Genomic DNA, 18,407 nt, shown 5'->3' on the forward strand with positions numbered 1-18,407 from the left:
AAAAAAAAAACTTAAAATACTATTGGTGAACTCACAGAGGCAGTAGTCAGGGAAGACAATAAATAATGCGTAAGAAGAAGAAAGGGTCTTCACATAAAATACTATATGTACATTTTTCCCCCATTTTTTTAAAAAAGGTCTAAAAACTAAATATAAACAGTGAAAAATTAATTAAATGAAGCCAGTTACCAGCTAAATCCCATCACTGTGAGCATAAATGGGTACTGTATCAATCATAATGCTACCCTGGCACACCGTGAAATGTGATGACTCACAAAATCATACTGGTAATACACCTGCCAATGTGGCTACAGAAAAAAGGTCAGAAGGATTCGTCCTTCCTGCTCGCTGTGCACAGACACACACACACACACACACACACACACACACACACACACACACACACACACACACACACTGCTGACGAGATCGGTACGTACACACACAGCACTTCCACATCAAAAACAATCCACATCAACATGACTCAGACGAATAACCCACACTAATAACGTAACACAGCTAATCCCCACCGAAAGAGAACCGCAGCCAAGAGAACACAACTGCCACAACAAGAGGCAGACTGAAATTAACTCTATCCAGACCCACTTCTCTGGCTGCTGTAAAAATACATTCATGCTAAAGATGGAGAGAGGTGAGGTAATTTGGCATATTAAGCTGTTTTATTATTAATTATTAAGAGTCTTCTTTGTATGTCCATTTACACATTACGGCCCCACAGCTTTGGGCTGTCTCATGTGAAAGAGCGTCACATGGTAACATAGGACCCAATGCTGGATTATGGCACAGAATAAACACCTTAGACACTGAGAAGAAAGGAATAATACGTCTGTTTAACACAATGGAGCTCATTCAACCACCCACAAAGCTACACTGGACTAGTTACACGATTTCAGGATTTTCTCTTAACAGAGAAGTTTGGGTCAATAGTTCACGAGTCTGGGAAACCTGCTTTTGTAAAGAAACACATCATCAAACCAATACATGAGTGTGTACAGAGACTGACATTCTACAAGGAAAGTTGAATAAATGTGGGAACAAACTGAAATCTGAGCTGACGCTGTAAAAAGGACATGACCTCAGGCATGAAAGTTGATGTCAGAAGGTTGATCTGTCTCCATTTAGCGCTACTTTAATAGAGGAGATGGCACTGCTTCCCAAAGGGACTGTCCTGCAATGAAGGGCAATATCCTCTGACTGCTGGTCCTCTGAAATCCAATTACACCAATTTATCGATCGTCAGGAATTCAGAGCTATTTGGGCCAAACATAACCTGACTGGCTTTTATCTTTTGGCTCAAAAATCCTACATTTTTTAAGTTGGTCTCTATCTAGAGATGGCACACACATACACTCAGCTGTCCCTATATAGATAGAGAGCCAGGAGAATAAAAACAGGAGGAAAAAGAGGTCAGTCTGATCCCTGACCGAGTGACATCCTCTGCCACCTTCTTTCAAAAAGATCTTAACCTCCCAGTTTGACTCCTGAGGCCTGTGCCTTTCTGCCTGTTGCGTTCACCAGAGCTAAAATCAAACATCAGCTGTCATATAGAAAAAGAAAGACAGAAGCTAAAGCTTTTGGATGCATGAGAAAAGTCAGTGTTACAATAAAGCAGCTACAGATGGTTTGATTAGAACAACAAAGGCAAACATTAATAAGAAGACACAAAGATGTCTGTGGTTACTCCGCCTCACTTGTCTGAACAGAACTTCCTTACAAAAACACATTCATTCTTTCACTACAAAGTCACTATTTTACCGACTAATTAAAACTGCTGATGCAAAATATTGCCCTCTGATAGAGGGCTGCATTCTTGAGCCAAGAATTACTCTGCACAAAGAAAGAGAGAAAGATTACGATGGAGAGAGACCGACTATGGAGTGCACCGGCCCACAACTTCACAAATAATTGAGACTTATCCATGGAGCATTGTTCGGCTTCCAAATCATTTTTTGCCTTATTCATCACTCACAGAGAAGCCAAAGTAATGCAGAGCTTTTCAATACGAAGGATAGGCTTGTCACAGCTGCAATTGAAAGGAGTTTTGTAAGCATTACAGGTACAGTAATTGGCCTATCCATGTAAGGACTTGCCAGCCACGTGCGTAAAGTGGATCCTTCCTAACAATGAGAGCAAATTACCCATAAGAGACACCAATAGCTGGAGCTTCAGCCATCTTCTCACCACTCACACAGACGCAGTGGTGGATAGCTATTTCTATCTATAATCATTTCCCAGTCTGACTCCCTTGGGAGTGCTTGTGCTGTTTGTTAAGTAGGCCCACGTCTGTGTGTGCTCCCCTGAGTTTCCTGCCGCTCTATAATGAGCCTCTCCAGCTGGATGGCCACTGAGACGGTGTGGAGGCCAGAGGTTGAGCTGCTCACCCTCTCTAATTGGCAGAATCACACTCTCACTCTTTAGCAGCAGAGCAACCAGGGTGCATACGGAAGTTACTAAAGATTTATCTTAATAGCACTACTCACTCAAAAGTTACACAGTGCTTCACTGGTAAAGCCATTAGCACATCAAAACAAATAAGAGAATGGAACGGAAGAGAAATGATCCAGAGACAACATAAACAAGACAGCAGACACTTCAGTCTGTAACAACTAATGAACTAAAGGTAAAAAAGTCAACTACTACTACAAAGACAACGAAGGTGCAGTCCAAGCCGAGCTCTTGGGACATCCACTAGACATTGGTTAGCAGAAATGAAACTCCTCACGTGAATATGGACACAACAACTCAAAAATAAGATAATTATCTTTTTTTTATTTTTTTTTATTCTTACGTCCACTAGCAGTTATAGGAGCCCTGTTTTTTTGTTGTGTTTACTGCAAAGGTTTCTCACAAATACGCATTTTGTGTATGTTTGTGATTTAATAAATATGTTGAATGCATTTTCTTCCTGCAGATTTGTTGTAGTAACCTACAAATCTACATTGTTTACACATGTGTGCTTGTTTACAGTGTTCTTCTTTGTCTTTGATGACACATTGCTACACATTGCTACACTACCGCCACAAACAGTCAACAATAACATCTCTCCATAGTGCTACCGGTGGTCAAAAACTTTGCATGGTATCCTACTGGAGGGAGGCCAACACTGGTAATGCGCTCCCTGCTCTTTGATAGAATACGAGCTGAAGCATTTTGAACCAGCAGCAGGAAAAAGTGTATTAAAGCCCCTGCATACACACACACACACACACACACACACACACACACACACACGCACACACACACACACACACACACACACAGGTGTTTTCACTTATACTGGCTGATGTGGGTGGCACTAATGTTTGTTGTTATTGTACCATTTGAAATTATAGGCTTAAGATCCCTGCTGTAATGTCTTTTGAATTCTTTTATTGCAGTGCCAATAATAAAGACCTTTGTTTCATTTGAAAAACAAATAGAAGCCAGGCAATCATTATGTCAGTCAAACTACTTTTGATAGTGTAGTACAGCGGCATTTCATCAGCATAAAAATGATACAATATGTCAAACTAAAAAAATGTTTAGTAAAAACACTACACAAAAACATTTTTAACCCTGTATTTTCTTGTTAATAGAGCCTTGTTCTCATGTAAGGATAGCTATGATGATAGAAATGATAATAAAAAGTCCCACATACAATGATAAAAGCATGAAAGTGCAGAGGCATCATAAACAAGCTGCAGTTGCCCACATTAAAACTTTTTGAACTAAAAAACTGTGCAGATTGCCCCAAACTAGACTCATAGTTGTGTATGTCAATGTATTTACATATTTATAAGAGTTCAGTATTTATGAGACATAAGGTAATATCAGTTAAGTGTTTCAACATTTCTTATTATTCAGCATGGTGGCAAATTAAAATGGAGCATTTAAAGTGGCAGCTGAGGCTTATAAAGAATGCCATGAATCCTTCAACAGGGTAATTTACAACTCTGCAGGGCTGACTTCATTCAAGGAAGAAAAACAAATGTCAGCCATGCATGGAGGAGAAAACCCCACAGGGAGAAGGCTATGTGCTGAAACACTCAACCACCATCTGCTGTAAGCAAGCTTTCATATTCCTATTCATATACTGTAAACTGTGAAACATTTTGCATGTCAGATGAAAGGCAAATGGGTTTTCTGTCTCTTTCTGTAACCTGACCGGTGGCGGCAACACTGAGGGGTATGAAATGCTATTTTCATCTCTCTTAACTAGCTGCATTGTACGAAAGAAGAGAACTCAAAGCGCAGCACACAAGCACTCTTCCTTTAATCAGATACAGTAAAAGAAAGGGATTGATGCTAAATATAATTCATAAGACAACAGCTCAACATCAGGAAAGGCCACCAGAACCCGACAGTGACCATGGACATGTAATGAAGTAATAGCATTTAGTAGTGAGTACTACTTCAAATGCTTAAGTGAATCCACTGATACCCTGGAATTCAGTGAAATAAAATTAGGTTCTAATATCAGAGATATTCACAATAGATCACAATCTCTTAAATCTGGGTTGTAAGAATACTGATAAATAATAAATCATATATACAGTATTTGTATTGTTGTGCTACTTAATAAACAGTGGTGGAAAATAGGGCTTCAACTCATGTTTATTTTCATTATTGATTAATCCGCAGAATCTCTCTCTGTCAGAAAATAATTGTCTTGTCTGAGAGAAGACCAGAGAAGAAGAAAACCAGCAAATATTCACATTTGAGAAGCATTTTTGCTTAAAAAATGACTTAAACAACTAACCAATTATCAAAATTGTCAAAAGAATATCAGGATACCAGATTTATTTACCTAATTACCTTTAATTAACAATTATGTCGCAGTATATAATACAGCACATATTGCATAATAATATGAATGTATGAAAGGGGGGCGATACTTAAGACTTAAAGGATATTTTGCTTACAGTACTTTTACTTAGTCAGTAACATACTGGAGGCAGAACTTACTTGTATTGGAGTATTTTTACAGTATGTTATTATACACTTAAAGGATCTTAGTTAAAGCATCTGATTACATTTTCCATCCCTGTGAGTAAATTAAAAAAAGAGACGTGAGACAATCGCTGATAGGAGGGAGTCGAGGCATCAATTAGGTTTTCAGAAGGCAATGCCTGATGAAACAAACAATATTTAACATAAATCTGTATGGCAGATGTGCGATCGTGTAACAAATCAGCAGTTTTAGCTGCAAGCTAACAAGCTAATTTGACTGTCAGTTTGCATCCAATATCTGCTTTGGTAACTTTGCTTTTAAAACATCTAACAAGTCAATATAACTCTACAAACATAGAGCCTGATTGCTTTTATGAACAACTGTTCCCTAATAAATATCTCCCTGCTACTACATCAACATTAATCTGCTCATCTTTTTGCAGTGAACAGCAGCAATAAATAGCCTGAAAGGCAGAAATTCTTTTTGATCATTCATGACAGCTTAATGGGAGAACACTTTACAGCCCAGTAATTTGGCAATACAGCATCTTTGCTTTGAAAATGATTCTGGGAAAATAAGTTGAGTTTCAAGCTGCGCAGACCAACGCCTGCTTTCTGGTTTGTAAAGCAACTTTGCAGTGCTCCTCAGAGTACAGCTAAGATGTTTGGTGCTCTAAGTAAAGCAGTCTAATCACTCATGGCATCCCCCCAAGAACACAAAACCACAAGGACCACCATTCAAATCTGAAGAAAGACATCAAATCTCCACAGCAAAATAGTTGATGCTGGAGCCTGGTAGGTAGTCAAAGAAGCATATCTGTGTTTACAAAATTATAGGGTACAACCACACTTAAATCATATTTTGGATTTTGTTGTGACATTAAAAACACTAGCGTTTTAACACTATAACTTCCCCCTGTAGTCCTGCTGAAACAACACAAAGCAGACACAATGATCTGACCACATATTTGATGGCCAAACCCCCAATGGAGGGCTGTCACAACCGAACTGAATCCCCTCTGACCACAGGCTGTCACAGGGAGGGGAGGGGAGGGAGTGAAGGACAGGAGGTGAGGTGGAGGAGGAACAGGCCAGTACTTGTCACATGTTAAGTAAGAGGCTGTGACACCAGAGCAGAGCCTTGAGGCCTGGACCGACTGACCCCCACAAACCTGCCAGCCTGCGAGCAGAAAATACAAGACAAGTATCTTCCTCCTTACAGCCCCTGACTGTGCCTTGACAAACCAAACTGTGGGAAGTCCTGTGAATAAATAACTGCAGCTGAAAACAAAGCACGAGCAGCTGTATGCTTCTATATTTCAATCAGATATCACAACGACAGACTTCAAGTACAATATCTGATAAATAGAAGTATTATTGCGGTTTATAATGGCAACCAAAGTCTTTACAGATTGAAAGTGTTTTGGTGTTTTGCACACAGGATATATGACATTGCTGGGCTTACTTACATGAATAACTACCAGATAAACACTTACTTTGGGGATTGTTTGTTGGCCAAATCAATCAAATGAAATGGATTAAATAAATCATCTGCAAGTAAAGCTGTCCTAGTTCATCATCACATGGATTACATTTCCTGTGAAGTGTTTTGTGCAGATTTGCTGTTATTTTCTGAGTTTGCTTATAACCTGGAATTGATAATTCACTAATGCCCAAACCCCTTAGTTACTGTTGCTATGCCTGTCAAGCTTTTCTTGCACGCTGCATCTGTAGTTTACAATTATACAGTCAGAGTTTTACCACTTGAAATTCATGGGGTTAGATTTCACACAAAAGTACAGGAAAGCACACTTCTTATTTCTGTCCGACAACTGGAAATTATTTTGCTGTAGTGAGCCAATGTAAGCTCATGCTAATGCTAAAACTCTGTGAGTTGGTTGAAATCTCCCTCTCCAGCTGATTTGTTTTAAAATGATGGCTTGATATATGATACAAAGCATTATATAATACTAAAAGTCTAAGGCTAAAGTTACATGTCCCAGGCAAAATGTCCTCACCAGTTCTTAACTCTGATATAGTCTACTACTGTTGTGCCTACAGGTCGAGTTTCAGTCCTGTACAATTTAACTTTTTTACATGCCTTCTAACCCATATATGTATTATAAGAACTAGATATTGCATTACCGCTCGGCATTGTTTCCAGTTTTGCTCAATGGCAAGTCGCAGTATTGCAGCAAAAAAATTCCCCTGCTGCCACCACCAAAAGTTTATTGATTTCTTTTAACTCTTTTAATTCAAACTGCAAACAAGGTCAATTATGACTCTATCTATTATGAATTTTTGGAGGTTTTATATTGTGACACAATCATAATGTAAAGTCTAAGGGCGGAGCGAGAACTTGCAGGTGGGACCAGCAGGGAAACACTACTGCACAGTTACAGTTAATGTTACAACTATGATTGGACAAACAGTCGTTTAACATGGCAGCACATTTCAGATATGTTAGCTTTTTTGCTTTATTAGATCATTTAAGCAATAAAATGATTGTCAAGTAACAAGGGCGTATAAGGATATGTCTTTGTGAATGGAGCCAGCTGTACATCACTATATCTGGTCATTCTGCTCACAGGCAAGTCACATCTCTCCTTATCATCTTTTCTCAAATCGCCCTGTATGTGTCGCATCAAATGTGTAAAAAACTAGAAAAAACGCTGGCAGGGGAATCCCATCTCACCTCAGCCTCTCCTCCTCCTTCTTTCGCAGCTTCATGTCCCGCTGGACCACTTTTAAGACATGCTCCGCCTCATCGTCCGTCAGGCCCGTCAGGTCCAGCTTCCGACCCATCGTTCCTGGCCTCACCACGCTGAGCTGCTGGTCCAAGAGGGGAGGAGGGGGATAGGGACAGGCACTGCTGCTCCGGGGGCCGAGGCTGGGACAACCCTGGAGGAAGAGGATGGAGAAATGAAAAATGTGTTTGTGCATTTGTGGAATCAATTTAATCCTTTTTGAGCTGAGCATTAATATGTCTGACACTTAACTTGTCAGGATGTCTGACAGAATTCGCGCACCTGATATTCAGTAATTTATGACTTTCATTAACCTCTATTAGCTAAGGAATTACAACATCAATAGGTCTCTGGTACAGCTTATGGGGTAATAAACAAGAATATAGGTCACATTTTCACAACAGCTAGATGAGATCCACAATACAGGTCCACTAAAAAAGGCACAATCTCACCATGCAAATAATTCTGCAGTGTTTGCTTTTATGACTTGTGAACAAAATATATTGTGGCGCCAGTTGCTTGCCTGCAGCATGGACTCTGATCTCTGAGCGGCTGAAAATTGGATGAGGGTTTGAGTGCAGTGGCTGGAAAAATCTTTCTTTTGACTGTTTCAGGTCAACACTAATTTGATACTTAACTAGCCCCTGGAAGGAAGAAATAAAACATGTAACGTTAAAACTTGTAAAAACCAAAAATAGTGGAAATATTCTAATAATATTTGGGGTATTTCTATGCTATAAAACAGTAACCATCATCTTTTGACCATCTGCAAATACATTCAGCACCAGATTTACTGAGGCTTTTGTATCCATTTTTCATACATGTGACGCATTCTGCCCCAAACACATACTACCAAGATTACACGATTTGCCATTATCAGTTTTGCAGTAAAAATTCTAAACCTCTGAAAAGAAGTCGTAAACAGTCCATTTAGATGGCATTTACAAGAACCACAAGCAAGACTGTATTACACATTGGGTTGGAAAAAACTAAAACATGATTATTAGAGAGAATTTAATTAAATTAAATTAAATTAAAATTAAGCAATTACTTTTTATTAATGAACACAAAATCTGATTACTGAGACAAATTGGGGATGGGGAATTGTAGTTTGTGCTCATCAAACTTACTGTGAACCATTAATGAAGAAAATCACTACAGACTGCAACTAATCCTTTTGTTGTTGTTTTGTTATGTACTATGTGTTTTAAAATGATTTGTTCAAATTCATTCGAACAAATTGCGTCAAATGCATTCAAACTTGATTTTTGGAAAAGTGACAGCCCTACGGTACAACCAAGTGTGAACCTATCGTGATGTCACCCATTGGTTTGTGGATTGCCATTTTGAGCCAGTGGCTACCACACACAATCTCGTATTATAGCTAAACAGTACACTAAAATATGTTTTACAGTTTGAGCTGATTTTTGTGTGGTGCACTGGACAGAGAGTGACCTGTCAATCATAACATAGTCACGTCCAAAAGCATACGCAGCTTTATCATCTATTTTATTCAAAATTTGACCATAATTTACTAAATGAACATCATAATGTATGGAAGAAGACTTGAAACAAGCGATTGAGACCATAAACTTGGCTCATTCTCCATTAACGTGAATGGTATCGGTATGTTATTGCAGCCACTGGAGCTCCCCCTTCTGGCCTTTACATAAAATACAGGTTTTAAGACACTTAAACGCAGGCTTTACTTTTCAGTCCCGGAAGCTCTATCCATTATATATACTGTCAATGTGTAAAACTGAGTGTATAGTAGCTTTACTCTCCAGATTACACACATTCAAATCAAACATTTGTATCTAGATTTCTTCTGTGTGATAAGATCATATTTTTGCATAAAGCAGACAGGTAGCTATGAAGAGCATACATGTGCCTATAATTGTCAACAAACACTGTAGTTACAGGATGACAGATGTCATGTTTCTGTGCAGCAACATGTAAGTATGTTTTTTTTGCATGTCTGCTATGTGGCACAGTGTATGCTAATGTAAACATGCTGTATATATACACTACACTTGGCGATAATCCAGTTGCAAACCGTACACTAATTAGAGCGTTTTCCTTATCTTATATAATATTCCTTGCTGCTACTATTTGTGTTATGCTGCTACTATTTGTGTTGTTGTGGATTCTTACTGTTTTTTTCTCTTGTACATAGTGTTTTTATTATTTCCCTACTCTTACTGTTTTTTATACTGTTTTTCCTCTATCCACTTTGCTGCTGTAAGATTGGAATTTCCCCACTGTGGGACAAATAAAGGAATAAAGGAAAAGCTATCTATCCAAATAAGATATTTAGCTCTACAGCATATTAGTGAAATCTTGTGTGTTAATGGACTTTTGATTGCACTATAAATCACATTCAATAAAAGTTCTACAGTAAATGGATTCAATTTTTGTGCTTAAATACTTTACTTAAATAAATTTGCGATTGGACTAACTTAAAAACAAGTCTGACATCTCTTATTTGAGGGGTGAGACAGACATGTGCAAAGAAGGGAAGAAAGGATGATAGAGAGGTGAGATTGTGGGGGCCGGCCCATAAAAATAAAAATGAGGGATGACAGAAGGAAGAGACAAGCAGAGACAGATGGAGAGATGGACAGAAGGAGAAGGTCCATTAACTGCGGTGTCTAAACAAGATGGGAAAGCACTGCCAGTGGAGAGAGCAATGATGACTCAGAAGGCCAGACAATTATGTCCGTTCTATTATTGGGCCAATAGCTTCATCGACAGAGCGTCTCTCTTCTCACTCAGCATATCACTCATTCCTCCAGTTCAGCTCAGGGCCTGTCTCAACACAGACTGCTGTTGAACTTTGTCAAACAACAAAACTGAGGTATGTTTTATCTTTTAAAGGTCAGGAAGAAATATTGTACACTATATGTGTTACTGTGAGATTTAGCTCCATTTATGCCGAAGACGCATTTTATTATCAATCACTGTTGGATGTTTTGGAGCAATAAAATAAACTTCAGTTCATTTGTCTAAAATTGAAGAGTGGTTGTCACTTTGATGAAAAGCTTCAGGGTAAGCAGAAAAATATTGTTTTTCAAGTTATTGTTTTATTTCATCCTTACAAGATATCTCCATCAGATGCTTTTATGAGTCATTTGTATGAGTATGAATATATAATCCACAAGGGCAAAAGCAAACACACACACACACACACACACACACACACACACACACACACAAAGTGTGAGAAAAAGCTTTTGTCACAGTCTCAGCTACAGTGGAAAAAAGCTGTAAAATCTCTCAATCTCAGACATCTGGTATCACACAGTGTAAATAAAGACTGTCACAATGCTATTCACAAATGCTCCTCATTCAGCCGCTGCAGACCTTGCCCTCACTGCTGGAAAGCCTACCCAGTCTGACAGAATCACATTTTAGAGACAAAATGCTCAAATGCTACTACATATGCCACATGTCACATACTGACTGATCCTACATGTCACAGTCAATATTACTTGTATTACCTGAGCCTGAGCTGACAAAATTTGAAGGTTGTTGGCAATAAAATATAACAAATATATACCTCAATAAACCTCACATTCCTCTGAATAGATTAACAGGTCCTGGTTCATTGACAGTATTCATCTGTGGGGCCAATTAGAAGTAATCTGAGGAACTAAATGATACCAAAATTGGGTATATTTAAAGTTTTCTTTACTACATTAGTATGCAAAAGTAGCAAAAAACAACATGTTCAGTCATGGCCATCATTTGATGGTCAGGTGATGAGATGATTGATACCATTCCCACAACCATACAGCAAATATGAAACTACAACCTGCTGGTTAGTTTAGCTTAGCATAAAGGCTGGAAACAAGGGGATCTTATGTCATATTATTTGTTTAATTTGCAAAATCTGAAGTATAAAAAGTACAAATAGTGGTTTTTACAGCTGACCATGTGCTGGATATGCCATGAGCCTGACTAGTTAGATGTTTACAACTGCTTTAGTCTTTATGATGAGCTAAGCTAACCGGCTACTGGCTGAAGCCTTAGACTACATTTACCAGACAGATATGAGAGTGGTATCAATCTTCCAATCTAACTCTCTTCAACAAAATGTCTTTTTTCACACCTCAAGATCTCCAATTCTTCCTTGTCCTCAGACTTTTTATTTACAACTGGAACCCACAGAAGTATCTAAGCCTGTTTAAGAATTAAATCTCTGCAGAAATCCAAAGAAATTGAGAGGGGGTGACTACTTTCTCACAGCACTGCACTGTAGAGCTTCATGTCTTGCAAATAAGCCACATTCACAACTTCTCAGCCCTTTATAAGTCTAAAATTAGAAGCTGCAAAATCAACTTAGCTGCTTTGTAACCTATTACAACACCAACTGCAACAGGCTGGTTTAACATATTGTCTTCAATCCCAGTTAGTCTCCTAATGTATAGAGGGGATTAATGTATCATTACTGTATGGCCATTATAGTATAGCCACAAGGGAAGGCAATTATTCAGGCCTTCTTTTTATAGTGAGTGGTGTCAAGGACAGGGATGGAGCCTCATTAATGTCTATGAGAGTGTCTGCCTCTGAACCTTCAGTGACGCACATAGAGGGCACCAACTGTACACACAGCCAATCCATTTTCACTTGTGACAATTTCCAACGAGACGCACACAATGTACACACACATACAAATATGCCTCAAAGCCACGCTTCTTCTGTAGAGCAGTGTCACCACCCTGCCGCACCACTAACACGCCCGCAACAATAGCACAGATGAGCTATCAGCCAGTGGAAAAGAGTGTGGGCTATTCCAATAGCAGAACCTTCCTTAAGTGACACTGATTGGAGACTGTCGCCGAGGTTCAATGCTTCACCAGTGTTGTTCAGTTGTCTCAGTAAAGACAGGCTGTTGACTAAACTGGACACCATCTTGATAAGGTGGTGTAAAAGTGAGCTGTCTTTATTGTATACTACATACAATTTATCCAAGAATGTCAATATTAGATGATTCTGCAAGAATTAGGCTCAGTGCCAAGATTTTTAAAGGGAAGATCATGGCTATGGCAGATATAAGTGGTTAAGGTATGATTAATGTTAGATAACAAAAGCAACTGGTAGGAAAAGATCGCAGTTATAGTAGTTCAGTGCAAAAGCTAATCGCAGGTTTGTGATGGGTGGCGAACTCAGCTCTCTAGCATGGGAGTTCAATGCACTATATGACATCCTTACTTTCCACCTCACTACATATAGGGACAGTATTTCCTGCATTGGGACTAAACATTGGCATTGGATGTGCAGAATTGCCTAATATGAGAATAATTCTTAGTGTTGAGCTGAGACAGCACTCATATGCTTTGCACAAAATGTTAACAGCTGCTATGGACTATATTACGTGTATCTTTAAATTTAATAATCATGTCATGAAAGGTTATTTGCAAAGTAAATGACACTTTTTGGTGTATTTTTAATGTGGTACTGATTCAAGACAAACAATTTACTTCTCTACAACCTACAGTGCTATAATCAATACAAACATTTCCATTAATCAATTTTTAACATGTTTCTAGTGTTGAAACTGTCAATGATAAACAGTATAACCCCATTCAAAATATTCTGTGTTTAATTTTCACTTTTATTTTCTGCATGGTAGTTACGGCTGCAACAACAAATTTTCCAACCAAGGATCTAGTGTTTCAGATTATGTTATTTTCAGAACTGCATCCAGGGAATTATGGGGATTTAAATGATTATGATTTGCTTTGTAAATCTACAGCCGGCTGCTGTAGGCACCAATCAGCCAGATGATTGGAAGTGAGTATTGTAAAATGCTCTTTTGAAGCTCATTATTTTATCAGTGGTAACCTTTGAACAATTCTTGTGTGAATTCATTTTGAAGACAAGCGGTCTTCTCAGTTGAAACACACCCAGCAATATAAAAATATAACTTTGGTCACTACTGTCACATTTTGACCGGCACTACAATGAAGTGTACCAGTGTAATACTGTCAGCTTACAAGAGCAACACGTTCAGACTGACAACCTCAGTGCTGAGAGAGAGAAAGAGAGAGAATGACTTCAGAAGGAAAATAGGTCATACTAATGCATCTCTCAGTAGATGAAGAGGAACCTGCATTTTCCCCAAAGGAAAGACTATGTGAATCAATCAACCATGTCTTCAATGAAAATATGCACACACTGATACTAAATAATCTCAAATACACACGATAAAAACACCACATCCTACGTGGTGCTGCAGAGCACTTGGCTCTGCTGCTGTCTATCACTTCAGAGAGTAAGCAGAGGATGGGCGAGCTGAGGACAGGGCCCGGTTGGAGCGCTAAAAGGGCAGGTGCAGCCAAGCACTAAATGAACTGCTTGTTTTAGACACTCTCCATTGGATCAGCGTTTCGTCACAGCCAGAGGGAAGGAGATTGAGAACGACTTCACTGAAATGACTATTTGGACTGAAGGTGAATACAGTGGACTGACTTTGCAGATCTGCATTTTCCACTCATAGTACTCTGCATTAGAGTGTGTGTGATGCTTTTATGATTGGGCGCTGCAGATTGTCACACACTGTGCTTGAAAATATGCGGGAATAGCTAACTGTAATGCCTTAAAAACACCTTTTGTTTTTTTGTGTAATGGCCTTTCTTTGTCTCTCTGGTCATTTGTCTCCCTACACCCATGTGACAGCAGAAACATAGGTGTTCAAGGTGTTTTTGCAACCAAGGATATGACCAGTATCTGTCAAAATGACACCATGAGAGGATAAAAGTGAAGCAACAAGAATAGTAGACAACAGGACTGAATTTCAATTTTTAGGTTAGGGCACATACGGTATGTCAGCTTAAAATCTCGATTCCTCCAGATGCTCCACAGCAAGAAGCACAGCTCATAGTGTGAACAGACCCGTCAGCAGTCATAAATTTATGAGAACCACCAATAAACCAAGAAATCATTTATGCTTAACATCCTTAAGGGAAGAGCAGTGTAAGTGGCTACAAACGCCATAAGCACCTGCAAGTGAGTTAGGGCAGTTAATGGAAATGCTTCAGAAAATCTGCATAATATGCAGAATGTTGGCCGATAGCAATATCAGCATTAAACACATATATGCCTTAACATCCCTTTTTTATGTGGTAAGACCCACCTCAACACTACTGAAGCAAACTGTGGTGCAGTGGATAGGGGGAAAGGAAGGAAGAAAAACAGAGTAATGTCTTGAAAATGTATATTGCATCAGTGATCTGTATGCCATACGTGGATGTAAAATGTGGCCAGAACAGTAGTAGAAGTACATTAAAGCACAAAAGGTTCAAAAGGCATTATGTCTGTGAGTATATATATATATATATACTTGAATATAATGTACCTGACTCAAAATGGCAACTACATAACCAAGGTTTGGCACCAATTGTCCTATGTGAACACACCCGGTAGACACCGAATGTTTGTGAGCGCCAACTTCCACAATGTGTCATTTCTACTGTTGATATCTGGACAATAGACCTTTTTTACAGAAGACATTTTGGCATGTCACAGTAGGATCAATGATGGCTGAGTTCCATTTTTGCTGCTTCAGCTTTGGGGTCCTGGCATTGTGCATGCTGGCTCCAGGGATGGGAACTAAGAACAAATACTTAGTGTACTTAAGCAGTTTTTAGTTAATATCTGTACTTTACTTGACTGTTTTTACTTTTACCCCCTACCTTTTTTTTTACAGAAATATCTGTTCTTTCTACTCCTTACATTTTCAAAACAGGCTTGTTACTTCAGTTTTAATGCATTTGTGTGAATTTATATATTATTTGCATCATTGCATGCCCTCACATATGACAGACGTAACATGACGAAAATTCATAAGAGACGAGGTTTCAGAAAGCTTTGCACAGAAATGGCTGGTAGAAATGTCCTTCAGACAAACAAAGAGAGAATTTTTACTGTTGTACTTCGACTTGCTTTCAGAGCCTGTACTTTTTTACTTTTACTTCAGTAAAGAAGTTGAGTAAAAGAATATGTGTACTTTTGCCACCTCTGGCTCACTGGGACACAAATAAAACAGTGTCATTGTTAATGTGATTAGTAACACCTATGTGCTTTACCTGTCAAAATGTCTGCTGTGAAAATTACCTATTATAGTATTTATAGTATAGGTCTTTTTTCCAAGCTAACACTGTGGATAAGAATATTCCCACCTTAATGAAGCTTAGACTTAGAATTGAACTTGCCTAGTATGTCATATTTGGTGAACACACCAAATAAAGACTCCCACTTCCTGTACTGTACCCACACACAGTGGGATACATTCGAATCCATGTGAGGCTCAGTACAAGGAAGAGCCCTAGATCATTTGTCACTGGTTGACATCTACCTGCTGTGTCACATCCATCGCTACCTGGCCAATTACCACTCTATGCAGAGCAAGAGAGGAGGCTGGCAAGGTGAGAATGCTGCAGCTGATCTGTGAACACACACACACACACACACACACACACACACACACACACACACACACACTACACATTCTGTACATGCATTTTGACCTGAAGTGTTAGAACCAAAACAGATGCCAAATGAATCCTCCCCTGCCTAACTGTGCATGTGACAAAGTGTTAAGAATGGCTGTGGCACAAACTCTAAGAATGCGTTGTAATCCTGGCTGAGTGATCTCTGTTTTTTCTTGAATGAATTGCTCAGAATAGCCGACTGATTCATCCAACACGTGGATGAATGTATTCTTGGTGTCTCCCTAAAAAGCTTTCCCAAGATGACCCAGTATTATTGTCAACAGGTGACAAACATCACCACAAAACAACAGAAATAAATCCACCTGCACACCCACTCAGAGGGGCTGCCAAAAGGGGATTTCCAGCTTGCATTCCTTTGGGTTAAAGGTTTCTCTGCAAACATGGCCCAAACACACAAAACACTTCCAACAACTCCTGCTAATTAAACCAAAACGTGTGGAGTGCTCCTATGTTAAAAAAAGAAAAAAAAAGATGAGTCACATCCTGCACCTCCTGCAAATGGTTTTAGTTTTCTTTCCAGCACTCTGGACTGTGTCGAGCTGTGAGACAAATTCACCTGATCACATCCACCTCACATCCCGCAAGAAAATGCCGCACTTTCCTCATTTAAAAAAAAAAAAAAACCACCACCTATTCATATCATTCATCCTACCTCACTGATAGCATCAGTGTGAAATCAATGCCAGCATTTAGCCCCTATATATGGACAGTGATTCGGGCAGCTTGCAGCAAACGGCAGTGAAGAGGTGATCAAAGAAATTTCGCAGAAACGTGCATTTGTCATATTAAGGTATGCAAGCATTCGCCGAGCTTCTAAATCGCACATCTAAAGCAGACCCCTGACACTGAGGCTCATGTTTCATTCATCCCTGCTCATTAAAACAGGCTAACATTCACCTATTCGCAGTGAGTTGATGTGGAGAATCACTTACACAGGATCAGTGGGTGCCGGATGACCGCCAGTTACAGTCTCTTTCACGTTATCCCAGATACTGACAAAAAAAAAAAGACGCGGAGGGATGCGCCTCTGCAAGTGTAAACTTCCGCGACACCTGTCTGTCTCCCGGATACTTTTGGCTTGCCTCCCCCTCGGCGAGTCGGCTTATTATTTCCCCCCCCAAAAAAAAAGCAGCAGCAGCAGACGCAGGCACTGCTGAATGGGCGATCACGAGGTTTGTATTACACGGAGGAGGAGGGAGGGAGGGCGCACGGCGAGCGAGGTGAGGGATTGGCACCCAACCTTGATTCTTCCTGCATTCATGGGGATATGGAGCGGCGAAGGGATGGAGCTACATGGGGGGGTGGAAATCAGAGGTAGTTGAGTCTGTTTCCGTGCTTGGCTGATCTGATATCTAATCCCATTTTTTTTCTGCTGGCACCTGGGCATCCTGCGCTCCAATTTGGCACTGCTGCTCCTGGAGGAGGAGGAGGAGGGGGAGGAGGAGGAGGAGTGCTGGCTGGCTGCTCCATTCACAAAGCAAGTCACAATGCAATTAACCTCAGAGATGAAAACATCCCAATTATTCCAGCAACACTTAGATTCACATGTCTTTTAATGATCTTTCATATCTTAAATACTGTAAAACTATTAATGCATTCAGTCTAGGCCTATCACATGCAAATTAAAGTATACTGTTTTCTATATAGAATATTAGAGGGAAATAAAAATAGCAATCACCAATCTATCTATCTATAGCTATCTTGCTATCTTTCTATCTTTTTATCTATCTATCTATTTATCTATCTTAGAATACATAGCCACACTATTGCATTACCATAACAGTATTTTGCAGGGCCACTTGAGTACCCACGGTATTCCTGAGTTGCGGTCTGGCAGAGTATCAGAGCTGAGGAGAAAATCTGTTTGTTCTCTTTATTAGTGCACAGCCTTCAGAAAGAAAATGCTGACAGTGTTGTAAAAACACTTTCTGGGCCGTGGTACTTTCTCAACAAGGTAAATTTTAGCAAGATAAAGAGCCGACCTTACACTGCAACTTTGCAAGAGATTGTAAATCAAGCTGGACTGATGCTTTCTTTAGGCTAATTAAAGCTGTGTTTTACAAAGACACCTCCATGAGTCACTATGGACTTGTGTGCTGGAAACCTGTGTGCCCCACTCAAGTTACACCCTTGCTCTACACACAGTATGTACAGAATCAGTCACAGTGCTGCTGCAGCAGCAAGTCTCTATGCA

The 18,407-nt window shown here is 39.5% G+C and overlaps 1 protein-coding gene across 6 annotated transcripts in view; it reads right to left on the reverse strand.

Annotated features, from left to right (window-relative positions):
• myripb (myosin VIIA and Rab interacting protein b) overlaps positions 1 to 17,506 on the reverse strand; it is a 114,983-nt gene extending 97,477 nt beyond the window's left edge. For 5 of the 6 annotated variants that reach the window (XM_051410546.1, XM_051410545.1, XM_051410543.1 and 2 more), the window contains exon 1: positions 7,646 to 8,002. In XM_051410546.1, coding sequence (XP_051266506.1) covers positions 7,646 to 7,929 — 284 coding nt within the window. In that variant the 5' untranslated portion in view covers positions 7,930 to 8,002. Of the gene's footprint in view, positions 1 to 7,645; positions 8,003 to 17,145 lie in introns of those variants that run through there. The other variant, XM_051410547.1, reaches the window with a different exon arrangement.
• Positions 17,507 to 18,407: the final 901 nt, after the last annotated feature.

This window comes from Dicentrarchus labrax, unplaced genomic scaffold (genome assembly GCF_905237075.1).
Source record: "Dicentrarchus labrax unplaced genomic scaffold, dlabrax2021, whole genome shotgun sequence".
In the NCBI taxonomy this organism is placed as follows: domain Eukaryota; kingdom Metazoa; phylum Chordata; class Actinopteri; family Moronidae; genus Dicentrarchus; species Dicentrarchus labrax.